Below are 24,510 nucleotides of genomic sequence, written 5' to 3'. Positions count from 1 at the left end.
CAGACGTTTGATTTCCTGCGCCGTAACCCCAGATCGACTGCGGGAAATGTCCGAGTGCCGCCGATCTCCCCGAAAGGAGAAAACCGCCGGAGAGACCCCGAGGGAAAGCCGGGGGCTGCGGGGGGGCCGGGGGGAGGCTCGGGGGGCCCCGCCCAGGCCCGTGCCCGGTGCCGCAGGGCAGGATTTGGGGTTTTCCTGCTCGGGATCCAGAAAGGTGTCGGGGGCGCGGGGGGGCCGCTCGGGTCGGCTGAGCGCGTAGCAGAAGAAAGCCCCGAACGCCAGCCCGCCGCGTCGGGCGGAGGCCGGGACAGAGCCTGCGGCGGAAGCCCGGGGAGCGCGGCCCGGCCCGGCCCGGCCCGGCTGCGGCGGCGGAACGCCGGGGCCGGTCCCCGGGCACCCCCTGCGGCCCGGCCCGGGGCCGTGCCCTCCGCGGGCCGGGGGGGGTGTCCCACGGCCGGGCAGCCGGGCCAGGCCTGCGGGGGGCGGCCTGGGGGCCGCCACCACCCCCGGGCGCGGACGCCGGGGCCCCGGGCCCGCCCCGGTGCCCCCCGGCGCCCCCCGGCGCCCGCTCCCGCCGCGGCCCGCCCGGCACCGCAGGGGTTAAGCGCCGCTCCCCCGCCCGCCCCCCGCAGACTGACACAGCTCCTGGCGGCCGGGCCCGGCCGCCCAATAGGAAGGCGGCTCGGCGGGCCCCACGTGGGGCGGGCCGCTCCCGCCGCGCTCCCATTGGCCGGCCGCCTCGGCGAGCGCCCGCACGGGCCAGGCCCCACGTGGAGCTGGCGCCCGCTCATTGATCGCGCTCCGCAGAGCGGCTGCCGCGGCGGGCGGGGAGGGGGCCGGGGTCCGGCCCGGCCCGGTTCGGCTCGGCCCGGCCCGGTTCGGCTCGGCTCGGCCCGGCCCGGCTCGGTTCGGCCCGGCCCCGCCCGGCTCGGTTCGGCCCGGCCCCGCCCCGCCGCAGGGGCGTGCGGCCGGGGCCGGGGCCAGCAGCGCGGTGAGTCCCAGCCCGGTCCGTCCCGTCCCGTCCCGCCCCGCCCCGCCCCGCCCCGCTCCGGTTCGGTCTACGCCGGGCCGGGCCGGGCCGCTCCGTGCCCGCCCCCCGTGCCCCCGCGGGACGCGCTCCGGCCCCGCTCGAGGCTGGGCGGCGGCGCGGCCGGGCCCTCCCCGCGGCCGTACCTGCGGCGGGGCCATTGTCTGCGCGGCGCGGGGGGCGGCGGGGCCGGAGGCGGCGCGGGGGGGCGCGGGGCGCTCGGCGGGCGGGGGCGGCCGGGAGGAGCCCGGGGCCCCCCGGTCCCCGCGGGGATGCGGGCGGGGGGCGCGGCGCGGCCGGGGTCGGGGGGGCGGGGGCCGGGTGCCGGTGCCAGGGCCGCGGCGGGGCCGGGGCTCGGGCTCGGCGCCCCCGCGGGGTCATTTTCCGGTGTCTTCCTTCCCCCAGGGCCGGAGCCGGAGCTGGAAAACGTCCCCGGGCCCCGGTTCTGAGTCCGCACCTGCGGTGCGGAGCGGCGGAAGGAACCCCGGGCCCAGCCGGTGCCAACGATGTTCCCTCAAAACCGGCCCCCGGTGAGCGAGCGGCCCCGGCCTCGTCCCCTCGCTGTGCACGTGGCCCCAGGCCCGCTCCGGAGCCGGGACCCCGCGGGGCTGCCCGCTGCCCACTCCCGGTGCCCGTCACCACGGCGGGGTGCCCGGGGTGCTCGCGGCCGTCGTCCCTCCAGAGCCCGCGTCCGCATCCCAGAGTTCGGCTTCGCCACACGCTAGGGGCCGGCTCGGGGCCGGACGTGGGGCAGTCGGATGGGGCAGGCAGAAGGCGACTGGGGCTGGGCAGTGCCCGGTCCCCGGGGCCCCCGCGCCCTGCTGCTGGGCCAGGGCAGGGCTGGGAGCGGGCCGCGCTCTGCCCCAGGCACACCTCACGCACCGCTGGTTGTTAATTCTCCTCTCGTGGCCCAGTGACCAAACCGTTACTGAAGAGGTGGAAGGCTGTTGCCCTTCGTGGCCGGCCGTGCCCACTTTTCTCTGAAATAACTCCTTCTGCCTCCTCCTGTGTGGGCCACCATCCCCACTGTGCTGACAGCCCCCTCCTCAGGGTGCAGGGACCCTCAGGGCTCGCGAGCCCCGTGGGTGCTAGCCCGGTCCCAGCCCCACCAGGCACCTGGGCCAGCAGCCGTGACCCCGACCGTCCCCTCCTGTGCCCAGGCCCATCTCCAGGCACCCTCCGCTGCATCAGGCACCGCTGTCGCCGCCGGCACCATCCCTGCCACCCCGCAGTCCCTGAAGCTGACGTACCCTGAGACCTTGGACCGCATCAAGGAGGAATTCCAGTTCCTGCAGAACCAATACCACAGGTGAGAGCTGCCAGAGCCTGTGTGCCAGCACGGTGCTGGGCACTTACCCGGAGCTGGCAGGCAGCGGCTCCCTGTGGTGCTGGGCGCTTCCATGGCTGGCATGAGGCACCGGGAGGCTCCCTGCGTCCGTGGGGCTGTTGTGCCAGGCAGCGCCGCGGTAGCTGGAGAAGATGCCGCGTGAGGGGGAAGCTCGTGATCGCCGGCCTCCCCCTGCCAAAAGCCCCGGGGGTGGTGCTGGCTGGGGGGTGCTCAGCTGGCTCCTGGGCTGCGCCGGTGGGTGTAGCGGAGCCCCGGTCCCTCTGCTCCCCTCGCTGCCGGGTGGGATTGCCGCCCCCTCCCCGTAGAGCCAGTTGGAGCAAGGGCTGAAACGCAGCTCAGCTTTGTAGTTCGCTCCATTTGGGAAGCAGATGCCGGGGAGGGGGGCTAACGCTCCCTGTGGGTTGTTCCCTGACACATGGATCCCCTCGCTGCCCACCGCCTCTTCCTCCCCAGCCTATTTCCCAACCCCGCCGCAGGTGGTTTCCTTGGCCTGTGCTGGGAGAAGGGGCTCAAACTGAGAGCAGGAGGTTGAAGCACGCAGTGTGCAGGGAGGGCTCTGCCCTGTCTGGCCCGGGAGCCCTTGCCTGGTGGAGGGGCACAGGGGGGCTCACTCTCTCCTCTCTCTTTATTTTTACAGCTTGAAGTTAGAATGTGAAAAGCTGGCAACAGAAAAAACAGAAATCCAGCGTCATTATGTCATGGTTAGTGAGTTCCACCTGAAAGGAGCGAGGCCGCTGGGGGGTTTCTCCTCTGAGCCATCAAAGGATGCGCAGCACCGGGATGCCTCGGCTCCCCCGCGTATTTGGGTTGTGGGGCCAGGCCCCGCACCCTGCTTCCTGCACTTGTGACCGTCTTTGCCCCCCAAACAAGCCGTGGTGTTTGAGCCGCAGCAGCTTGTGGAGGGGGTGGCGAAAGCCGCCTCCGTGTGGGTCGTCCCCCGGGGAGCCCGGCAGTGCCGGTGGCGTCGGGCTGAGCTCGTGCACCGGCGTCGGAGAGGACTCGCCATCCCCGAGCCCGCTGACGCTGCCTTCTCTCCTGGCAGTACTACGAGATGTCCTACGGCCTGAACATCGAGATGCACAAACAGGTAGGCTTGGTGCCAGGGAGACGAGCTCTGCTTGCTGCCCTCCTGTGCTCGGTTGTCCCCAGGGGCTGAGGAGCGCCCTGCGGGGGGAGGGCTGGGAGCCGTGCGTCCCCTTGCTGCTTCCCCCCCTCTCACGGAGCCACGCTCTGGGCCACCAGCTGCTCCCGAGCTCAGAGGCAGAAGGCTTCTTCTCATCTATTTTTAAAGAGGCTGCAGAGGAGCCTGATGAGGCGTGCTCCCACCGGCCCTCTCCCTGCCCGGCCCTGTGCTCCAGCCAACTGTTGCGTGGGATCCAGCTCTGGCACGGGGGTGTCAGCCCCTGGCCCCCCAGCGCGGTGCTGGGGCTGTTCCTGCGGGTGTTGGGGCTGTGCCGGGCGCTCACACGCCCCGTGCTGCCGGCCCCACTGAGGGCATCTCATGAGCACCGCGGGTCTGCCCATGGCCGTGCCCTCCCCGCCCGCCGCTGTCCCCTGGCCGGGCTCGTGGTGCCCAGTGCCGCTGGCCGCCTGCCTGCCGCTGGCTGTGGCCGCGAGGAGGCCCCGCACCGCTGTGTTCTGCCAGCTGCCATCCCGTGGGGCAGGGCTGTGTGGGAGCTGCCGGGGTCAGAGCCCCGGGGGGGGGTCCGGTGCCCCCTGTGCCCTCCGTTCCCCCAGCCTGGCGATGCGCCACGGCCGGGGGCCAAGCGCTTGCAGCCCCCCAGGAAGCGGCTGCCTCCTTTCTGCTGGCAGAAGCAGGGGGGGCCCCGGGTAGTGCTGCCATCGCCCAGCCCCGCGGCCCCTGCTGCTGGCCCGGGCCGGGGCAGGCTGGCTCTGGGCTCGTTTTGCAGGTGATGGCCCATCTCTACGGGCACGGTGCTCGAGGCGGCCACCGGCTCAGCAGGGGATGCTGGAGGCAGGGATGGGCAGGAGATGTTAATTTTTTATTGTTGTTTTGTTTTTGGTGTGGAACTGGCCTGTAGCTTTTTATAAAACCACGTCCCTGAATGTGCCTGGCCTTGGACTCGCTTACCGCCAGCCAGAGGGGAGGTGACGGTGCTGGTGGCTGGGGGGGCTGCAAACAGCATGATCATTTTTCATGCTGAGAGCGTTAAAGTGCCAGTAAATTGCACATTAACGAGTGCGAGTGAATTGGAGGCAGCTCTCCCCAAGGAGCTGCTGCCCATCAGTGCATTAGGGAAGAGAATCCATCACTGCCGGCCCCAGGAGACAGCTAAATCCTTCCCAGAACTGCCGGCTGCCAAATCTCCTTGCTTGCTTGCCTTTTTTTTTTTTTTTCTTTCCCTTTTTTTCCCCTCCTCTTTCTTTCTTCTCTATCTCCTTTTTTCCTCCCTCGGAAGGGGAAGTGAGGGCGGATGCTGGATTGTTTCTGCTGTCTGTGGGTCTGGCAGAAATGAGTTGGTGGCTGTGCTGCAGGGTGGCACGAAGGTGTCCCGGGCTCGGTGTCCCTGTGTGGGCTGGGCAGCGCTGCAGCCCCCTCGCCCCCAGCTCTGGATGTGCTCAAGGTCCCTGGTTGAGAGATCTGGGGTCTGACCGGGGCACTGCGACTTCTGCTCCCCTCATGGGGCCCTCTCCTCTCAGCCCCACAGCGCTCCCTTCCTCCCCATCGGGGTCCCCCTGCTCTGGGTAGGGCGCTGCTGGGGGCAGCCCCGTACCTGGAGCCCCACGCCAGGGCATCCCCAGTGCTCCTGGCAAGGCAGACACGAGGGTTCACGAAGCACCCCTGCGCTTTGTGCCCTGCTGCTGGGCTGGAGGACAGCCGGGGCTGCTCTGCCACTGACTGTGGGCAGCGGGGCACCATGCCCCAGCAGAGCGTGGCCTCCTGGCCTTTCCTGGGGGCTGGAGGAGGTCAGATCCATCCCAGGGCTTTGGGACAGGGGGTGCAGGGTGCTGGGCTCCTGCTTTTGGAAGCGGCGGTGTTAGGAAGCTTCCCTGGTCCTGCCCAGGGTGTTTCGGCTCTGGGGAGCCAGCGGGGCCCTTGGTGGGAGGGGGCTCCGGTGGCCTCTCAGCCCTGACCCCACTCTGACGGTGCCCCCCCGCCCCCCGACTCCTTGCAGACGGAGATAGCGAAGCGGCTGAATGTGATCTGCGCCCAGCTCATCCCGTTCCTGTCTCAGGAGGTGGGTGAGCCCTCCCGCAGCCCCGTCCCTCGGGCTGCTTCTCCCAGTGCCCCGGGGAGCTGAGCCGGCTGCCCAGTGCCGACTCACTCCTCTCTCCCTGCCAGCACCAGCAGCAAGTGGTCCAGGCCGTGGAGCGTGCGAAGCAGGTGACTATGACCGACCTGAACGCGGCCATCGGGGTACGTTGACCCTCTGCCCCCACCCCTGGCCAGGAGGGTGCTGGGCTCCCGCAGGTGACGGCGCCTCCTGAGCTGGCACCGGCCCAGGGCTGCAGACCCGTCCTGCCCCCTGCCCGTAGCTGAGTCGGGGGGGCCCAGCCAAGGTGGTGTGGGGGGGCTCTGTCAGTGGGAACGGGGCCGGGGGTGCAGCTGTGCCCCCAGAGACACCGCTGCCGATACAGCGATGGGATAGCAGGGCGTGGGCGCGATGCCGTGTCCTGCGGCCCTGGGTGGGCGTGGGGGGCCGCCACCATCCCCGCCTGTCCCTCATTCCCTTGAGGCCATGGTGGCAGGGATATGGGGGGGTCTTGGGGCAGGTGACCCCAGTTCCAGGGGGGGAGGTGGCAGAAGGTGGGATGTAATGGCCCCCAGTGGGCTGGGGATGCCCCGGAAGCCTGACCCCCTTCAGCCCCCAACCCCTGCCGGCCGCCGTCCTGACCCGGGCCCTTTGTCTCTGCGCTTTCCTCCTGCCCCCCTCCAGCACCAGCTCCAGACCCAGCACCTCTCGCACCACGTGCCCCCCATCCCGCTGACCCCCCACCCCTCCGGCATGCAGCCCGCCGGCCTCGCCGGCCTTGGCAGCGCTTCCGGGCTTCTGGCGCTCTCGGGGGCGCTGGGGGCCCAGGCTCAGCTCCTCGCCAAAGACGACCGCGGAGTCCACGACGCTGAGCACCGGGGTGAGCGGCAGGATGGAGCCGGGGGGGGGGGGGGGCCCTGCTGGGCTCGGGGGGCCGGGGGGGTCGGTGCGAGATGTCCCGGCCGGGAGGCACCTCCCGGGGGTGCTGGGGAGGGCTGGGCCGGGCTCATCCCCGCTGCGGTGGTGCCGGCGCCCCGGGGCTGGGCCGAGGGCCCCGGCACCCGCGGGAGGAGCGGGTGCCGTGCGGTGGCACAGCCGTGTCCCTGCTTCCCTCCTGGTCCTGCTGCTCGGCCGCGTCGCCATGGAGACAGAGCGGGACCCGGGGCCCGTAAGTGTCTTTCGCAGCCGCTTCCCTCCCGCCGTGCGGGCGCTGCTGGGGACGGGTCCCTGGGGGGCGTGCCGGGGTCCCTGGGGGCCCTGTCCCGGTGTCACAGAGCCCCCAGCAGCGTCCCCGTCCTTGGTCCTTGCTTCTTTGTCTGCTGGCCTGGAGGCTGCGCCAGGGCCCTGTGTGCTGGGAGCCCCACGTGGTGCTGGCTCTCTGAGAGCAAAGCGCTGCCCCCCTGCCCCAGTGCTGTTCCCCCCTGCCCAGAGCTCCCTAGTGTTGCCCCCCCTGCCCCTAACACTGTTCCCCCCAGCCCCTAGCGCTGCCCCCCAGCCCCTAACACGGCTCCCCCTGCCCAGAGCTCCCTGGCGCTGCCCAACGGGGAGCGGGCGCGAGCCATCTCCGAGTACCTGAGCAACAGCAAGAAGAGGAAGGTGGAGGAGAAGGACTTTGTGACAGACTACGTGAGTGCGGGGAAGGGGCGGGGGGCTCGGCAGGCCGGGAGGAGCTGCCTGGGCCCCTCCGCTGCTCCAGGTGGGGCAGCCCCGGCCCATTCGGTTCCGACCTTTCCCTGTGTTTCAGGGCAGTGACGCGGACAAAAGCGAAGACAACCTGGTGGTAGATGAGGTCAGTGCACAGGGTGCTGGGGTCTGTGGGTGCTGCCTGCCCCCATGCCCGAGGTGGGGGTACGGGGACGTTACAGGTGAAGCGAGGGAGGCACGCGGGGCGGCGGCGGTGGTGGTAGCCCCTGGGTCCAGGCTCCCAGCTGCCAGCTCGCTGCTGACGCGTGGCTGGGGCCGTCCCTGCTCTGCTCATCTCCCCCTACCCCTGCCCAGGACCCTTCGTCCCCGCACAGCGTCCACTCCTACTCGTCCCGTGAGAACGGGGTGGAAAAGCTGCCACTGGGGAGGAAGGAGGCTGTGCCGCTCAGCCCGACCTCCATGGCCTCCTCGAGCAGCACGTCCCCGTCCCGCAGCAAGGATGTGCCCACGGTACGTGCGCTGATTCCCTCGGTGCTCACTTCCCCACCGCCCAGGGCTCGGCCATCCGCTGCCCTAAACCCACAGGGGTGCGGGGTGATGCTTGGGGGGACGGGGAGGGCCCCTGCCCTGTTGGACCCCTGTCCCATTGGACCCCCATCCCATGTCCCCTGCAGCACTGCTGGGTTCAGGGCTGGGGACCAGGGACCAGCTCGCTGGGTGCCTCAGGAGCACTGCCTCCTGCAGGAGGAGGGTCCTGTGTGACCCCCCCCCGCTCTGCTCTGGCAGGTGGAGAAGGCAGGGACACCCAGCCTCAAGTCCAGCACCCCCACGTCCCAGGGCGATGCCGTGACCCCAGGCTCCAGCGGTGCCCAGCAGTTCCGCCCCGCTGCCCCCAAGGCCCCTGTGGACCCCCTGGGTGAGCCCTGCCTGGGCAGCGCCTGCGAGTGGCACCGAGCCGTGGTCCCGCGGAGCTGGGCCCTGCTCTGTGACCCTGTCCCATCGTGCTGCCTCTCCCCTAACAGCCCTGGGCCTGAGGACCCCGCTGGGAGTGCAGAGCCCCTACTCTGCCACCTTCGGCATGGCTCACCCCGCTGTCAACGGGGACATGGCTGGGACCGGCGCCTATGCCAGCCTCCACCTCGTGTCCCCACAGCTCAACGGGGCCGCAGCTGCCGTGGGAGCTGGCAGCTACGGGCGGTCCCCCCTGGTGCGTGAGCCCCCTCCCCATGGGGCGTGGGGCCGTGGGCCGGGAGCTGCTCTCACCCCGTGTCCCCTCCAGGTTGGCTACGACCCACACCCACACATGCGGGTCCCGGGGCTGGCAGCCGGCATGCAAGTGGGGACGTCGGGGAAGCCGTAAGTGGTCTCGGACTGGGCAGTGATGGGAGATCAGGGTGTCCTGCTGGGCAGGGGGCACGTACCGATGGGAGTGCGGCCCCCTGGGAGCACCCATTCCTAGGTGCCCAGATGCCACTGATACCGCTCCGCTTGCAAATCCGTCCTCAAACAGTGTTCATGGGCCAGGCACCCTGGGTCCGGTGCGGCGCCGGCTGCGCTCGGTGCAGGAGCCTCACCTTGTCACTACTCTTGTGCCCTTGCAGTGCCTACTCCTTCCATGTCAGCGCCGACGGGCAGATGCAGCCCGTGCCGTTCCCCCCTGACGCCCTCCTGGGCTCCGGCATCCCCCGGCACGCGCGGCAGCTCCACACCCTGGCCCACGGCGAGGTGGTCTGCGCCGTCACCATCAGCAACTCCACGCGCCACGTCTACACCGGGGGCAAGGGCTGCGTGAAGGTGTGGGACGTGGGGCAGCCGGGCACCAAGACGGCCGTGGCTCAGCTGGACTGCTTGGTACGGGGGGCGCTGGGGTCCCTGGCATGCAGGGGACAGGTCCTGGGAGAGCGGGCGGGAGCCGCATCCGTTTGGGGGCTGCTGCCGTGTGCTCCCGGGCAGGGACGTGACAGCTGTGGCACGGCTTTGACAAAAACCCCGGTTTCTTGGGTGGAGGTGGTGTGGGGCTGCAGCAAGGGGGGGTGGCTCTGTGGTGCCCGTGTGCTGCTCCAACTTCTTTGACCCCCTCCAGCCCCTGGGGCCTTGCACCGAAGGGCTGCAGGCGGGAGCTCCGTGGGCAGCGCCTGGCCGGGCGCGAGGCCTGGCCAGTTTCAGCCCCTGCCTCTGCCCTGGCTCTCACAGGGCTTACTGGAGCCACCGCTCTCACCTGAGAGCATTTTTTTAATCTGTGTTCTTTGAGTTTATTCTGAACGGGCTGCTGGAAGTGGAGCCCCTGGGCCTGCTTCGAACAGCCCCAGCACATGTCCTCCTCTCCTCTGGCCTCGGGGCCTGGGCAGCCTGACAAATGTTCCTGGACGGTGCTCACCAAGAGGATGCAGATGCATATACAAGGAGCTGACCGAGTCCTCGCCAGCTCAAGCTGCAGCAGAGCCTCAGAAAGAGGAGCGGGGTCATTGTAGTGCTCAGAGCCTGGGGCTGCTGCGGTCTTGCCCCATGGCTGCTTTCAGCAGTGGGGTTGGAATGGGCTGGAGTGGGGAGGGGGGGCAGGCAGGGAAGGGGCAGGGGCATCCCCCTGCATGCATGGAACAGTTGCAGCCCCGCGCTGCTCAGGGCAGGGGAAATGGGGGCTGTGGGGCTGCCCCTGCCTGGCCCTGCTGCCCTGGGGGAAGGGGGCAGGCAGGGTAAGGTGGGTGCAGAAAGGCAGCAGGGGAAGGGGCTGACGGGGTCCTCCCTGCACCCCAGAACCGTGACAACTACATCCGCTCCTGCAAGCTGCTCCCCGACGGCCGAAGCCTGATCGTGGGTGGGGAGGCCAGCACCCTGTCCATCTGGGACCTGGCGGCCCCCACACCCCGCATCAAGGCCGAGCTCACCTCCTCCGCCCCCGCCTGCTACGCCCTGGCCATCAGCCCCGATGCCAAAGTCTGCTTCTCCTGCTGCAGCGACGGCAACATCGTGGTGTGGGACCTGCAGAACCAGACCCTGGTCAGGTGAGTGCCTGCGTGGGCAGGGGGCACTGAGCGCCCCCAGACCGTAGGAGGGGCAGCCCTGATGGCGGTGCGCTGGCCTGCTGTGCCCCCCCTCCCAGGCAGTTCCAGGGCCACACGGATGGTGCCAGCTGCATCGACATCTCCAACGACGGCACCAAGCTGTGGACGGGGGGGCTGGACAACACGGTGCGGTGCTGGGACCTGCGGGAAGGGCGGCAGCTGCAGCAGCATGACTTCAGCTCCCAGGTAGGGACAGGGGCTGGATGAGCCCCGGGGGGGCCGGGCCCTGCCACCCCCTGACCCCCCCCCGCTCCCAGATCTTCTCCTTGGGGCACTGCCCAACGGGCGAGTGGCTGGCGGTGGGCATGGAGAGCAGCAACGTGGAGATCCTGCATGTGAGCAAGCCGGACAAGTACCAGCTGCACCTCCACGAGAGCTGTGTTCTCTCCCTCAAGTTCGCCGCCTGCGGTAGGTGCCTGCTCCCAGCTCCTGGGGTGGCCCCAGGGCTGTGAGGGATGGACCTGGGTCCGTGGTGGTGTTGTGTCGTTCCCCCCCCCCTGCCATTTGTGTCCTCCTAACACTGTGGGTCGTTCCTCGGGGGGGCTGAGACACTGCCACCTCATCCCCTCCTTGGGTTCAACTTCGGGAACCCAGCCAGGGACGTTTGGTGACATGCTGCTCTTGCGTCCCTTCTGTGCCTCCTGCAGGGAAGTGGTTTGTGAGCACGGGGAAGGACAACCTGCTCAACGCCTGGCGCACCCCCTATGGCGCCAGCATCTTCCAGGTGGGCAGGAGCAGCTGCACAGGGGGAGCGGGGGTGCCCCTGGGGCTCCTAAAGCTGTGAACTGACCCCTAGCCAAGCTTATTCCCTCCAGGGCCCCCTTGGGGTGGGGGAGCTTGCTCTGGGGCCGCAGCTCATACCCCCCCCCCCCTGCAGTCCAAGGAAACCTCCTCCGTCCTCAGCTGCGACGTCTCCACCGATGACCAGTTCATCGTGACTGGCTCGGGGGACAAGAAAGCTACGGTCTACGAGGTCATTTACTGAGCGCTGGAGAGGGGACAGCCGCTGGGAGCGGCCACTCCACGGGAGCAGACGGACAGACGGCCACGGGGGCTGGCGGATGGACGCTGCCCTCCCGGGAGCTGGCAGCCCAGGGCTGGAGCAGGCAGCAAGGGGCGGAGGGGACCCCGCAGCCAGGCAGGGCTGGGAGGCAGCTGCTGCTTGCAGGGACCTTCCTGGGGACTTTCTTCTTGTTTGGGTCTTTAGCTGTTGGGTTGTTTCTAAGTCTGGACTGGGGGTGGGGGCAAGGGGTCTTTTTTTTTTATGTAACTCTTTTGTTGTTGTTAAGGCTCTGGGCCATGCAGGGGAGGATGTGCTCCATCCTCATCTCCGTGAGCCTCCTCAAGTGTATTTAATAATAAAAACAGACAAAACAGCATCACCATGCCTCCTCGGGGGTTTGGGGGGGGTGGGGGGGGTGGATGGGGTCGGTGGCAGCTCCATAAGGCACCACCCCAGGGGTGCCCCCCCCCAACCCCTGCTTCATCAGATGTGGAGTGGCACTCAGCCCGCTTCAACGAGACTGACACTGCTTTTGTTCCTTTTTATTAGGAAGAAAGTGAAAACACTGTTAAATACATCTCTTTACTGATAATTTACAGCTGGTTCTGCAGCAGAAAATCGGTGCTGTTAAATCAGTAGCAGTAACGGGAGCAACACCGAGCTCTGGCCTTTCTCCCTTCCCCTGGGTCTCCAGGGCTGGCAGGCAGCTGGACCTGCCCCTGCCCTATCCCCCACGTTGGGGGGGTGCCTGGCGCCCTCCTCCCCAGCCCCCCCCCGCTTCATGCTGCAGCCCCGTCCCCTCTGCTGTGTCCCTCCCCCCCCCCCCCCCCCCCCCCCAAGCCCCAGCTGCTGAAAGAAGAGAGGGGAGGGAGGAGGAGGAGGGCTGCAGCGCAGCTCGTGCCGCATCCGGGCTGCCCAGGCGCAGGGCGGTTTTGGGGCTCAGTCCCAGGGAGCAGAGGGCCAGCAGCGGCTGGGCCCTCAGTACACCACCTCATACACCGTGGCCTTCTTGTCGCCAGAGCCCGTGACAATGAATTTGTCATTGACGGAGATGTCACAGCTCAGCACTGAGGAGGACTCTTTGGACTGGGAAGAGGAAGCAGTGATGAGGGACAGCGGGTGGGGGAAGAAGGGGTGAAGACCCCCCGCCCCCCCAGCTCACCTGGAAGATGCTGGCACCATAGGGCGTGCGCCAGGCGTTGAGCAGGTTGTCCTTCCCCGTGCTCACAAACCACTTCCCTAGGACAGGACACAGAGCAAGGTCTTCTGGGGGAGTGGATCCGCAGGGACCCATCGGCTCTGGGCCTGCAATAACCAGCCCCCCGCCCCCCCCCCCCAGCCCACGCAGGCACCTACCGCAGGCGGCGAACTTGAGGGAGAGAACACAGCTCTCGTGGAGGTGCAGCTGGTACTTGTCCGGCTTGCTCACATGCAGGATCTCCACGTTGCTGCTCTCCATGCCCACCGCCAGCCACTCGCCCGTTGGGCAGTGCCCCAAGGAGAAGATCTGGGAGCGGGGGGGGGTCAGGGGGTGGCAGGGCCCGGCCCCCCCGGGGCTCATCCAGCCCCTGTCCCTACCTGGGAGCTGAAGTCATGCTGCTGCAGCTGCCGCCCTTCCCGCAGGTCCCAGCACCGCACCGTGTTGTCCAGCCCCCCCGTCCACAGCTTGGTGCCATAGTTAGAGATGTCGATGCAGCTGGCACCATCCGTGTGGCCCTGGAACTGCCTGGGGGTAGTGGGGGAAACAGTGCGAGTCTGCTGCTGTTAGGGCTGTCTGTCTGCTCCCCAGCCTCCCAGAAACCGTCATCTCCTTCGCTGACCTCTCCTTGTGCCCCAGACCCCCACGCACCTCACCATGGTCTGGTTCTGCAGGTCCCACACCACGATGTTGCCGTCGCTGCAGCAGGAGAAGCAGACTTTGGCATCGGGGCTGATGGCCAGGGCGTAGCAGGCGGGGGCAGAGGAGGTGAGCTCGGCCTTGATGCGGGGTGTGGGGGCCGCCAGGTCCCAGATGGACAGGGTGCTGGCCTCCCCCCCCACGATCAGGCTTCGGCCGTCGGGGAGCAGCTTGCAGGAGCGGATGTAGTTGTCACGGTTCTGGATGGCGAGCACAGGGACCAGCAAGCGAAGAAGGAGCCGATGGATGCAGCATCACAGCCATGGCAGGACCGAACCCCCTCTATGCTAACAGGGGCGCATTCTCTCCCACCCCCCACCCCCACCCCCCAAAAAAACCCACTTGCTGCCCACCCCGTACCAAGCAGTCCAGCTGAGCCACGGCCGTCTTGGTGCCCGGCTGCCCCACGTCCCACACCTTCACGCAGCCCTTGCCCCCGGTGTAGACGTGCTGCGTGGAGCTGCTGATGGTGACGGCGCAGACCACCTCGCCGTGGGCCAGGGTGTGGAGCTGCCGCGCGTGCCGGGGGATGCCGGAGCCCAGGAGGGCGTCAGGGGGGAACGGCACGGGCTGCATCTGCCCGTCGGTGCCGACGTAGAAGGAGTAGGCGCTGCAAAGGGACAGATTGGAGAAGTGAGCAATCCCTGAGGGCAGCCGGGGTGCAGGAGCTGCACTCTCCCCCTCAGCCACGCTCCCACCGTGCAGCGGGCACCTGCAGCGGTCTGGCTAACAGGGGCTGCAACCAGCTGTAATCGGCCAGCTCCTTGTTTGTCAGTAAACAGCTGGAATGAAACAAACGCATTGGCCACAGCTGTGCAGTGAGACCCCCGCCTGCCCCTCGCTGCCGCAGCCACACTTACGGCTTCCCTGCAGGGACAGTGGAGAGCGATGCTGGGAGCGCGGAAGCCCTCAGGTGAGGGTGCGACTCGAAAGCCACCTGCACAAAGCAAGGGGGCACAGGCTGAGCAGCGGGCTCCTGAGAACACAGCCACAAACATACGGGGCCAGTGGGGGCTTCTCGGAGGGCGCTGCAGCCTCCAGTGCCCAAACCAAGCCCCCCCCAAGCAGGGATCTCATCTCCGTGGACAGCCCCTGATGAGCTCCCTGCAGCTGCGTGGGGACAGGCACCATGGCCAGCAGCACCAGCAGCAGCAAGGGCCTGTCCCCTGGCAACTTACCATCGGCGAGCGTCCGTACATGACGGCGCTGCTGACCTGCGGCGGGAGGTGGATGCCCACGTACATGCTGGGGGCCGCAAGCTCACTGTTGAGGGCAGCATGGGGCACCAGCCCAAAGGAGGCGGTGAAGGGGCTGGAGATGCTCAGGGGGCTGCGGAGAGCTGCAGGAGAAGAGACGCGGCCGTTGGCCCCAGCCCTCAAAGGGAAAGCAGTGCCCAAAGGAAAGGGTGCCCGGCCCTGAGCCCAGGGAGCGCCCCTGGAGGAGGAGGAGGAGGAGGAGGAAGGCAGGCTCAGGCCTGGGCAGCAAAGACCAAGGAGGAGGACGGCCCCTGAGCTCCACCAGCCGTGGGCCTGGCACCCGGGTCTGGAGAGCAGCGGGACGCATCCCGCTGGGGCCACAGCACGGCCCAGCTGCCCAGCTCCGGCCTTGTCCCACCGCCAGCCCCGCCAGGCCCCCGTGTCTCTGCCGCTGGGGCTTTGGGGGTTACTGAAATCGATTTGGAGTCAATTTTTGCTAAACCTCCGTAATTTTCCAGCCCAGTCAACGGATTAACATCTCCACTCTGGCTTTAGTCCTCCCCTGTGCTATCTGTCCTCCTCCTCCTCACACCTCCTGTGCCCTTTGGCTGGACAGGGGCCCAGCTCTCCCCCAGGCCTCAGCCCTCCTCCTCCCAAAGCGTCCTGAAGGAAAGTGAGGCAGGAGGAGGGAGCGTGACCGGTCCAGGATCAGCCACCACCACTGCTGAACCCCTGCCCTTGTGCTTTCAGGAGGTGGCAGCCGCTCACAGCACCTTTGGCCATACCCGAGCCTCGCCAGCATGAGGCCCCGGCCACATCCTTGCTTCCTGCATCCCCGCTGCAGCCTGGACCTGAAGCACGCACGTAGCTTCCTGCAGCACCACCGAATTGATGACCTGTCAGACAACGACCCCCAGCTTCCCATAGCAAAGAGCTCCCCACATTGGCACAAAACCTTCTGTGTGGTCTGAGCCTGGCCCGAAAGCTTCAGCAGGCACTGAGGCGGTAATACATCAGTGCACACGTTTGCTGCGTTCCACGCATTTGATAGCACGGAGCCAAACCGCTCGCCCCAGCCCTCCCGGGCACTCACCTGTGGTGTCCGTGGCCGGCGCCTTGGCTGGAGGCTGCCGGAGGAGCGCGGCCGAGCTCGGCCCCGGGCCAGGCGTGAGGGTGTCGCGGGGTGGAGGGGACACGGAGGACGTGGAGGCTGGGGGGTCTGGCTGCAAGGCAAAGGAGGAGCAGCCTCAGCTGCCGGCAGCACGGCCCCAAGCAAGCCTCTGTGGAAGGGGCCCTCTGGGCACAGCTCTGCTGCTCCCCACGGGACAGTGCCCTTGCCTGGGGGGGGCCCAGCCCAGCGGCAGGGCCAGGGACTGCTTGGGAGTGACCAGCCTCTCCCATCCCCACGGCCTGTTCAGTCCTCTCTTTTTTCTTGCCTCTCCTATTTCTTCTTCTTTTTCTGCCTGGGGATTTTGTCGACACCAGCAAAAGAAAAAAAAAATTAATAACAGAGCAAAGCTGCGTGCTGCGCTGGCAGATTGCTCAGGGCGCTTTGTCTGCTCTAATCCGATTGTCCTGGGGAGCAGCCGCTCGCTGCTCCCCGCGCCCACAGCCGGCTCCCGACCCCAGGGCTGGCAAGGACGAATCGCTTCGGGCTCCCTGCGGCGGCCGGGAGGGCCGGGGGTGACAGGGCTGGCCCTCCCCCTCGCTGATGTTTCAATCTGAGAATTGGGCCGGTGCTTGGTGAGGAGGAAGGGAAGGGAAAAAAAATAAAAAAAAAAAATCAATTGCTCAGAGCAGCTCTGGGGAATCCTGCAGGCAGCCAGATGGAAAATACCTGCAGAGCTGGGCCCTCGCCTAGCAGACGATTAACCTCTCCCGCCGACACCGACCTCTGCCCCCAAGCGCTGGATGCTCAGTATTGAGCACGCCAGAGCAACCCCGTCCCCATCACGAGCCCTGGTGCCCCACGGCCCACACCGCCCCGGCGCTGCCCCTTACCAGCTCCCGGTCCTGAAGCCGCGGGGGGGTCACGCTCCGGCTGGAGGCACCGGAGGCACTGCCTGAGGCAGGGCTCTCGGGCACGTCCCGGGCTGGCGGGAGCTGGCTGCTGGGTGCACGACTGGGGCTGCTGGGCTCGGAGCGGGGGTCCTGGGGAGAGAAGGGGTCTTCGGGGAGCGGAAACTGCAGTCCCTCTGCACGGGAGGGCAGACGGGAGCAGCTTCAGAGGCAAGGCCGCCCGCCCGTCAGCTGTTGCACTCCTATAACCATTCAATTAGGGCTGTGATTTTTATCACCGCAATTACACCACTGAGCAGTTTTTAACGTGCCATTTTCTGCAGAAATCCCAGCTGATGTTCCTTCCAGAGCTTGTATTTTCTTGGGAAGTGACAGGAGGGAAAAAAAACCATGTGCTGTCCCTCCCCAGTCCTCCCTGGGAGGAAAAGGGATGTCCCCAAAAACATCACCTCTGCCAAGAACATCAGGGCTGGGCTGAAGCACTGGTGTACCCGCCTGGGTGGCTGGGGAAGGCCGCACCAGAAGGGCCTGGCAGCTGGACTGCACCACCTCCTCCCGAGACCCCTCAGCGCGCCCCCGCTCTCACCACCACCATGTGCGTGAGCAGCGAGCCCAGGGCCCTGGGGCGCCTGCCCCGGCTTACCGCAGGATGCTGCGGGAGAGGCGCTGAGAGGCCGCGAAGCAGAGCCAAGTCTGCAGCTGGCAAAGCCAAGCTCTGGCTGGCACAGCCGTCAGCCCCCAGCACCGCACTCAGAACCAGCCTCGGCTGGCAGGAAGGCATCAGACCAGAGCTGGCACATGCCCTGGCCGGCTGCTCCAGCACAGGAGCCCAATGAGCCCCAACCTCAGCAAGCAGAGTCCCGAACCCAATGCTCAGAGCTTGAGCCTGGTATCCTGCAAGGCTTCGGTACCTGCAGCAGTCTGGGCTTACCTCGTCCACCACCAGGTTGTAGTCGCTCTTGTCCCCATCGCTATCCTGCACAGGGGAGAAGCCCAGGAAGGCTCAGTCAGGGGTGCAAGGCTGGATGAGCTCTGGCTCTGCCTGGCAGCACCGCAGGTAGCAGGCAGATTCTGCCACCACCACCCCCCATCACTTCTGCAAGACAGCCCACCCTGCAGGTGGCTGCCCACGCCATCTCCCTGGGGCTTTGGGCTGTTTTCGTGTCTCCTTGCAGGATTTCTGCACCCTGGGGCTGGCAGCGATGCCCCTGCACCCCCACGGATGCTCTGCAGCACTCACGTAATGCCCAGCCGGGTCCCTCTCCTCCCAGTTCCGCTTCAGCCCTGCGCCCCCTGTCTGCTCCTCAGCAGGGGGGCTCTCCGGAGGGGACGCCGAAACGCTCTGAGATGCAGAGGGGAGGTGTGAGGGGTGGCACAGGGGGAACGAGACAAGCCTCAAAGCCCAGCACCGTGTGCTGCCCTGCCGCAGCCTCCTGCGGTGACCCGGGGAGGCTCGGGGTGGGGTGGGGGGAGCAGCAGCTCCGGGGGGCTAAGGACAGGCTCCGTGCCCCCCCGGGCGCTGCCATGACTTACTCGGCCGGGGCTGCGCTCTGCAACAGGACCATTGGCCGGACAGGTCGGCACCAGCAAGGCAGAGCAGGAGAGGGAAAGACGCTGTTAGTGGTGGGGCCGTGCGCCCGCAACCTCCGCAGCCCCCACCACCCACAGACCTCACCCCGCGCCTGTCCGCCCACCACAAAGCCCCCGGCGCTGGCTCCTCAGTGAGCACTTCAGGAACTAGCCATCAGCAATGCTGGGCGTTGCTGGTAACTTGGCCTGGGCCTGCCAGGAGCATTCACAGAACTGATTTAACAATGATTAAATATTGATGATGTTTGTAAAGCACTTTGTGATCCTGATAGGAGGAGGCACCAGAAGGACGAGGAATTAGTACTGTTTACCAAGCACCAAGCTCTCAGCATGGCCGCGCGTTCTGAATTCCCTCCCGCAGCCCCCTGCCTCCCACAGTCTCTACCACAGGTGTAGTACATATTTTCCTGTAAAGCCTCCGCTTTGGGCTACGGATACTTACCTGGAGTAAGCAGGAAGGAGTTCTCTGTGGCAGGGGTCTCACGCCTGCCCAGCTGCCCCTCGGAGGGGGCACCCTCATACTAAGAACACCCAGGGGTGCAGGAGGACCCAGGTCCCCAAGGGGACGGGCGCAGAGCCCCGCTGCACACACGGCCACCCCCCGTGTGCTCCCGGGAGCCATCACAGCAAGGCAGCTGTTCCCTTGGCCAAAAATAGAGCCAGCCTCCCAGGGCTGCAGATACTTAATTAGCTGGATCTGTCACTCAGTGCCTGCCGCTCCTCCTGGCCCCAGGGAACGGCTGCCAGCATCAGGGAGCCCTGGGGAAGAGGCAGAGCAGGCAGCAGAATTCCTGCCGGCCCACGCGGGCACCTCTGTGCTGTCCGCCCAGCACGGATTCAGCCAAGCTCAGAAGGGCTAATCCAGCTGTGCTCAGCCCCTCACCTCTGCTCTCCCCATCCTGGGCCGCTCTGTCCTCCTTGGCAGCCAGCTGCGACTGTGCCATCAGTGCCCCCGAGAGGGCCAGGAGCCCCGCCGCACTGCTGGCCCCTGCCAGGCTGGGCAGCTGCACGCTGGAGGGGTGCGGTGTCAGTGCGAGGGGGTGGACGTGGTGGGAGAGGTGCTGTAGCTGCTGCTGCTGGAAAAGAAAGAGCAAACGGTCCTCGATCCCGGGAGGAGGCAGCCGCGTGCCAGACACACCTGGTGCCCCCGTGCTTTCTGCGTGAGTGGTGATGCGAAGCACGATGAGATGAGAGCAACACAGGGACCAGGTGGGGAGCAGAGGCATCCAGGCTGCACGGCGGGGTCGCAGCGCCTGCCCCTTCCCACCCAGAGCACCGCAGGTGTCCCCCCCCCGTGGACACAATCCCTGAGACACAGCAGAAGACCCAAGCTGGGCTCCCCTCTGCGCTGGTCCGGGTGGCCGGGGACGATCCCGCAGGCTCTCCGCCCTCTTCTCTACCCAGCAGCAAACCCCAGCCACCACTGTAGACCAGTCCTGGGCTCATCAGAGCACTAAAGACCTTCTCCCATCATCACAGCACATTGCCTGGAGCAGGACAGAACCTTCCCTCGCCAGCCGGGCAGCACGACTCACCCCGACGATGCTGTTGAGCTCTGCCATCGTCACCTGCTTGGCCCGCTCCACCGCCTGCAGGACCTGCTGCTGGTGCTGGGATGAAGAGTGCGGGGAGGGAGGGCGCTCAGCGCTGCTGGCTGGGGCGCCGCACGGCCCCGCGTCCTGCCCAGCCGCCCCAGGGCTCTGCAGAGCCCCCTTCCCCCTCCAGCCCAGGTACTGCGGTTTCCCCTCCCTGCCCACCCGTGCTCGGCCTGGCCCAAGCTCACCCTTCGGGTGCCCGCCCCCCGCTCACCTCCTGCGCCAGGAGCGGTACGATCTGCGCGCAGATGGCATTCAGCCTCTTGACAATCTCCGCCTGAAAGAGGAGGCAGGTATCAGCGCGGCCACGGGGCTGTCGGCCCGTCCAGCCCCCCCGGCGGGGCAGCCGAGCACCCCAGGGACACACGCTGCCTCCCCGCAGCTGAACCCTCCCCACCCTGCGCAAATCCTCCCGCCCGCGCGGCCCTGCCGGGATTTCCCAAGCTGCTGCCAAGGGAGGGCCGCCGCCGCCAGGGCTGCGGGACCCCCGCAGGCTGCCAGGTCCCCCCGGACACACGGGAGGGAATCCGACACCCGAACGCCCGCGGAGCCGGGCCAAGCCGAGCTCCGCGCTCGGCCCCTCGCATCCAGCTGGCTGCGCCCAGCCCGAGCCTGGCGGGGCTTCGCGGGCTGCCGCAGGCTGGCAGGGAGAGCTGCGCCGAGCCGCCAGCGCTGGCGCTGGGCCATCAGCATCCTGCTTCCTCTCCCCGAGCGCTGGGCTCGACGCCAGAGGGGAGCGGGGGCGCAGAATTCACACAATGATGCCGGGGGCCCCCCCTACCCACCCCCACCTTTCCGGGTGACCCCACAGGCGTTACCGGCATACCCGCCCGCACCTCGGCTGTCCCCGTCCCAGCGGGCAGCAGCAGGGCAGTGCGGAGGACCTGGGGCACCCTCCCCAGCCAGGGCAGCCCCCAGCCCCCCCACGGCAAAGGGCCTTTCCCGGGGAAGGGGCCGAAGCCTCCAGCCTGGCCTCCCAGCCACGTTTCCCAGGGAAAACCTGACCCCCCCCACCCGGCCCACGAACCCAGCCCGGCTCTCGCCAGCGGAGGGATTGGCTGCTCTGAAGTGTTTTCTCATCTCAGGTTTCCTACAGTCCCTGACAGCCTTGCAGAGAGGTCAAACCAGGCACAAAGCCGCGGAGAACAAAGGGAACATTTACGGGCTGCTCCCCGAGGCTGCCTGCGTCCCAGGGAGGGCACAGGCTGCCCCCCAGCACCCAGGTCACCCCCAGGTCCCCACAGCTGCTGCTCCGGGCTCTGCCCTCTATCCCCCTGCAGCAGGGGGCCTAGGAGACAGGGACCCCCGACTCCAGACAGCCCCTGCCAAGGCAGGGCCTGGAGTCAACTCAGGGCAGGGGGCTCCCCCTCCCCGGCTGCCTGGCCCCCCGTCACCCCATGGCCCCATCACCGGCCTCACGCGACCGGGCCACCTCTGGCTCCCAGCCCCACCAGAGCTCGGGGCGCACGGGGCCAGCAGGAACGTGCTCGAGGGCTCTGCGAGCTTTCCTGCTAACAAAAGGAGCAAACTCAGAGGGGCTGAGCCAGCTGGAGGAATATGGCAGTTGACTTGCCACTTTGTCAGGCATTGGTCCAAACTAATTTCCCTGGCAGAGAGCCCGTGATGACTGGATTGATAAATCTGAAGAGGGAAAGCAAATTAACACTGGAACAAAAGGGGAACCAGGGAAGGGTGAAAATACTCCTCTGGCTTCAGGAAAGTAAAAGGGGATTAAAAAAAAAAAGAAAAGAGAAAAGAGAAAAGAAAAGACAGACAATCCATTTGCCTCTGAGCTCCAGCTCTTGCTGCTTCCTCCAGGCTCCCTCCCGAGCCTGGGGCCCCAGGGAGCTGCAGCGGGGAGGCGCCCGCACGGGGATTTGGGATCCACAGCCACGCTTTCAGAAGTGCTTTGGGATGGTGGGGAGCAAGCCCCTCCCAAGGCACCTGCAGAACTCGGCGCTGCACGCCCTGACAGCGCTGAACCCCTCTGCAGGCCAGACCCTTGCTCAGAGCTGTGCCATGCCCCGTGCCGCTGCGGGGACAGGGCAGTCACCGTGCTCCTGGCAGCCTCTCCCCCTGCTCCTGCTCTCCTCCCCGCTTACCTGCTTGTGCATCTCGATGTTCAGCCCGTAGGACATCTCGTAGTACTGAAAGCAAAATCACAGCAGAGCCAGCTCGGGAGCTGCCTGGGGCTGCCGGCCCACCGCCCGGCCCTGCTTCCCCAGCCCAGCTCCCCGCTGCTACCGGGGGTCCCAGCTCCCCGCAGCCCCGCAGCCAGCCATCGCCACCCACCCTTGCTGCACCGTGAGCCCGGTGCAGCCGCCCCAACGCAGCTCCCCCCGTGCAGGCACCCCGGCCCCAGTGACGGGGCTGTCATCACACGGGCAGGGGGCGAGGGTCTAGGTCCCCACGCCTTTGGGATGGGATGAGGCGGGTTTCACCAGAGGGGCCAGTTGTGCCAGGTGCTGAAGGAGAGGGAATGCTGCTCTGTCCTGCAGCTCCCGTCCTCTTCCCTTCCTTCCCACAGCCACCCCCAGCCCGCGCTGCCCGCGGCTGGTGCCAGCGTCCAGCAGCTCCAGGCTCGTGCCACGCAGCTCAGAGCCCCGGAGCCCCAGCCCCAGGGTATTGCTCCCAGCACCCCTCCTGGGGAGGGGCAGAACAGAGGTCTCGCAAAAGCCCAAAAAGGAAAAAAATAAATAAAAGAAAGGAAAAGAAACGAACCCCCTGGCACGGCTCCTGGGCTCAGGCAGCACGGAGCGGCAGCGGCTCCGGCAGAGCAGCCAGCTGCTGCCAGGAACTGCGGCCGACTCCTGCCCGGCCCCTGCGCCCCGCGGCCAGCACCCAGGAGAGCCCCAGCGAGGCGCCCCCGGCACGGGGGGGCTCGGGAAAGGCTCTGCCCCCCCCGGGGCAGCCTCCGAGCAGCATCGGGGGTGCTTCGGGGGGCAGGGGGCGAGCGGGGAGCTCACCATGACATAGTGCCGCTGCATCTCCGTCTTCTCGCTCACCAGCTTCTCGCATTCCAGCTTCAGGCTGCAGAGAGGGGCCGCGGCCTCGCTCACGAGCCCCCGGCCCCTGCCCCCCGCTCCCCCCCCCCGGGCTCGGGGAGCTCCGCGCCGCTGCCGCCTCCCCCCGGCCCCGCCGCACGCCCCCCGCTGGCGCCGCCCCGGGGCCCCCAACCCGCGGCGGGGCTGCCCGAGGGGCCCCCGCCCCGCCCCGCTCCCCCCGCGCCGCCGCCGCCGTCCCCCGCGCGCCCCCAAACCGAGCTCAAGCAGCGGAAACCGAGGGGCGCTCCCCCTGCGGACCCCCCCCCCGCCGCCCCCCGACCTGTGGCACTGCGCCTGCAGGAGCCGGAACTCCTCCTTGAGCCGCTCGCAGGTCTCCGGGACCGAGAACTTGAGGGGCCGGGGGGGGGGCTGCGGACACACGGCCCCGGCCGCTGCGTGAGGCCGCCCCCGGCCCCGCCGCGCCGCCCCCGCCCCGCCCGGCCCCGCTACTCACGGGCTGCCGGCCCTGCGGGAACATCCTGGGGGCGCGGCCCCCGCCCCGCCGCCGCCGCCCGCCGCCGCCGGGGGCAGCCCCGGCTCCGCCGCCTGCGCCGCGGGTGGGCGGGGGCCGGCGGGGCCGGGGCCGGGCGGGGCGCGGCCGGCGGGCGGGGGCCGGGGGGGGCTGCCCAGGGCTGGCGGCCGGCCGCGGGGCTCCGGCGGCTCCCCGCGTGGCGGGGGGGGGGGGGGCCGGGGTCCCCGCTCGGCGGAGCCGCCGCCGCCGCCGCCTGGCCGAGGCGCGCTTAAGGTGGCGCGGCCCCGCGGGGGTCGCCGGTGGGGCCCCGGGAGGGGGCGGCCCCGCGCCACCTTAAGCAGCCTCGCAGCCCGCCGCGGCGGGGACCGCGCCCGCCATTGGCTGTCGCCGCGGGAACGCCGGCCAATCGCCCTGTCCCGCTCCCACATGGGTTCGTGACGCGCGTCCCGGGGAGGCCAATCGGAAGCGAGCGAGCCGCCAGAGCCCCAGCCGGTGCGCCGCGGGGCACGCTGGGAGTTGTAGTCTTTCTCCCTTAGCTCGCGGGGCGCCGCCGCCCCACGGGGCCCGCCCGTCCTCCCGCCGCCCGCCAGGGGCCCGCGGTGGCGGCGCCGCTCACGGCCGGGGGGCCGCGGCCCAGCGCCGCCGAGCACGGGGCCTCCGGCGCGGGTGGGCCGGGCGGGCGGGCCTCGCGGCCCACAAGGCCTTGCGGCGGCCGGCGGCTGCCACTCAAAGTAACGTGGGGCCGGCGGCGGGAGCCCGGTCGGGGCTCGGCACCGGGTGCCCCGCGGCCCGGCCCGCCGGTAACGGCGGTGTGCGCGTGCCCGCGCGTCTGCGTATCCCGGAGGCGCTCGCTCACCAGCCGGGGCCGTTCCAAGCCGTGCCCGGCCCCCCCCCGTCCCGTCCCGGAGCCGCCCGGGGCAGCCCCGTGGCCCCGCCGGTAGCGGCCGCCGCGGGCACCCGGAGACCCCCGCGGGGCGGGGCCGGCCGGGAGCCGCTCCCGGGACGCGCGGGGGGGGCCGAGGCAGGGCAGCGCCGCTTCTCCCCCCCGAGGCCGGCCGCTGCCGCTCCGCTCCCCCCGTGGCTTCCCGAGCCCCGCGTCCCCCAGGGAGCAGCGCCGGGAGCCGCTGGGAGCGGGGAGCCCCGGGCGCGGGGGGGCCGCCCCGGCCCCTTCCCGCAGCACCGGCCGGGGCCCTGCCCTCCCCCCGCCCCTGCAGCCCGGCCGGGGGCTCCCAGCAGCCGCGGGGGGTTTGGCCGTGCCGGCGGCGGCAGAACCGGGGGCGCCGAAGCAGAGCCCGGGTTCGGGTTTTCTCTGCTGGGACGCCGCCGGGCGGTCCGTGTGCCCGAGCTGTGGGAGCAGGGGGCGGGCGGGTGGGGGGGGGGGGGGGGGGGGGCTGGAGG

The 24,510-nt window shown here is 68.7% G+C and overlaps 2 protein-coding genes across 7 annotated transcripts; one reads left to right on the top strand and one right to left on the bottom strand.

Annotated features, from left to right (window-relative positions):
• Positions 1-852: 852 nt before the first annotated feature.
• LOC308181923 (transducin-like enhancer protein 1) lies at positions 853-11,675 on the top strand. Of its 3 annotated transcripts, none has more exons than XM_080565763.1 (21): positions 853-991; positions 1,433-1,557; positions 2,188-2,336; positions 3,013-3,076; positions 3,418-3,462; positions 5,513-5,575; positions 5,680-5,721; positions 6,275-6,470; positions 6,742-6,758; positions 7,112-7,216; positions 7,335-7,379; positions 7,589-7,744; positions 8,021-8,150; positions 8,257-8,441; positions 8,514-8,590; positions 8,836-9,085; positions 9,989-10,236; positions 10,335-10,482; positions 10,554-10,704; positions 10,944-11,020; positions 11,174-11,675. In XM_080565763.1, exons 2-21 carry the CDS (start codon positions 1,534-1,536, stop codon positions 11,279-11,281), a joined length of 2,280 nt encoding a protein of 759 aa, XP_080421889.1. In that variant the 5' UTR covers positions 853-991; positions 1,433-1,533; the 3' UTR covers positions 11,282-11,675. The 3 variants fall into 3 exon arrangements, with proteins under 3 accessions (XP_080421889.1, XP_080421887.1, XP_080421888.1); XM_080565761.1 differs by having other exon boundaries at positions 5,680-5,754; XM_080565762.1 differs by lacking the exon at positions 853-991 and having other exon boundaries at positions 1,344-1,557; positions 5,680-5,754.
• A 118-nt stretch (positions 11,676-11,793) lies between these two features.
• Positions 11,794-23,161, bottom strand: TLE2 (TLE family member 2, transcriptional corepressor). 4 transcript variants are annotated; one of them, XM_080565765.1, is made up of 21 exons: positions 23,095-23,139; positions 22,921-23,009; positions 22,563-22,626; positions 21,699-21,743; positions 19,811-19,873; positions 19,537-19,611; positions 18,885-19,074; positions 17,945-17,961; positions 17,652-17,753; positions 17,343-17,387; positions 16,394-16,543; positions 15,486-15,615; positions 14,375-14,535; positions 14,057-14,133; positions 13,895-13,978; positions 13,557-13,806; positions 13,149-13,396; positions 12,878-13,025; positions 12,656-12,806; positions 12,462-12,538; positions 11,794-12,385 (listed from the first exon to the last, which is right to left on the bottom strand). In XM_080565765.1, exons 1-21 carry the CDS (start codon positions 23,116-23,118, stop codon positions 12,278-12,280), a joined length of 2,298 nt encoding a protein of 765 aa, XP_080421891.1. In that variant the 5' UTR covers positions 23,119-23,139; the 3' UTR covers positions 11,794-12,277. The 4 variants fall into 4 exon arrangements, with proteins under 4 accessions (XP_080421891.1, XP_080421890.1, XP_080421893.1 ...); XM_080565764.1 differs by having other exon boundaries at positions 11,795-12,385; positions 18,885-19,077; positions 23,095-23,135; XM_080565767.1 differs by lacking the exon at positions 22,921-23,009 and having other exon boundaries at positions 11,795-12,385; positions 18,885-19,077; positions 23,095-23,161.
• Between the last annotated feature and the right edge of the window lie 1,349 nt (positions 23,162-24,510).

This window comes from Anser brachyrhynchus (assembly GCF_964034855.1).
Source record: "Anser brachyrhynchus genome assembly, chromosome: 23".
In the NCBI taxonomy this organism is placed as follows: Eukaryota; Metazoa; Chordata; class Aves; order Anseriformes; family Anatidae; genus Anser; species Anser brachyrhynchus.
This window is presented reverse-complemented; position numbering and strand designations above follow the sequence as displayed.

Excerpts from the sequence above, each read along its gene's own strand:
- LOC308181923 (XM_080565761.1), top strand. The coding sequence starts at position 1,534 with ATGTTCCCTCAAAACCGGCCCCCG. Across the intron at positions 7,217-7,334 it reads AGGACTTTGTGACAGACTAC|GGCAGTGACGCGGACAAAAG; the intron begins GTGAGTGCGGGG and ends CCTGTGTTTCAG. Across the intron at positions 8,442-8,513 it reads GCTACGGGCGGTCCCCCCTG|GTTGGCTACGACCCACACCC; the intron begins GTGCGTGAGCCC and ends TGTCCCCTCCAG.
- TLE2 (XM_080565764.1), bottom strand. The coding sequence starts at position 23,118 with ATGTTCCCGCAGGGCCGGCAGCCC. Across the intron at positions 17,388-17,651 it reads GGGACCCGGCTGGGCATTAC|GATAGCGATGGGGACAAGAG; the intron begins GTGAGTGCTGCA and ends TCCCCTGTGCAG. Across the intron at positions 15,616-16,393 it reads GGCTTCAGGACCGGGAGCTG|CCAGACCCCCCAGCCTCCAC; the intron begins GTAAGGGGCAGC and ends TTTGCCTTGCAG.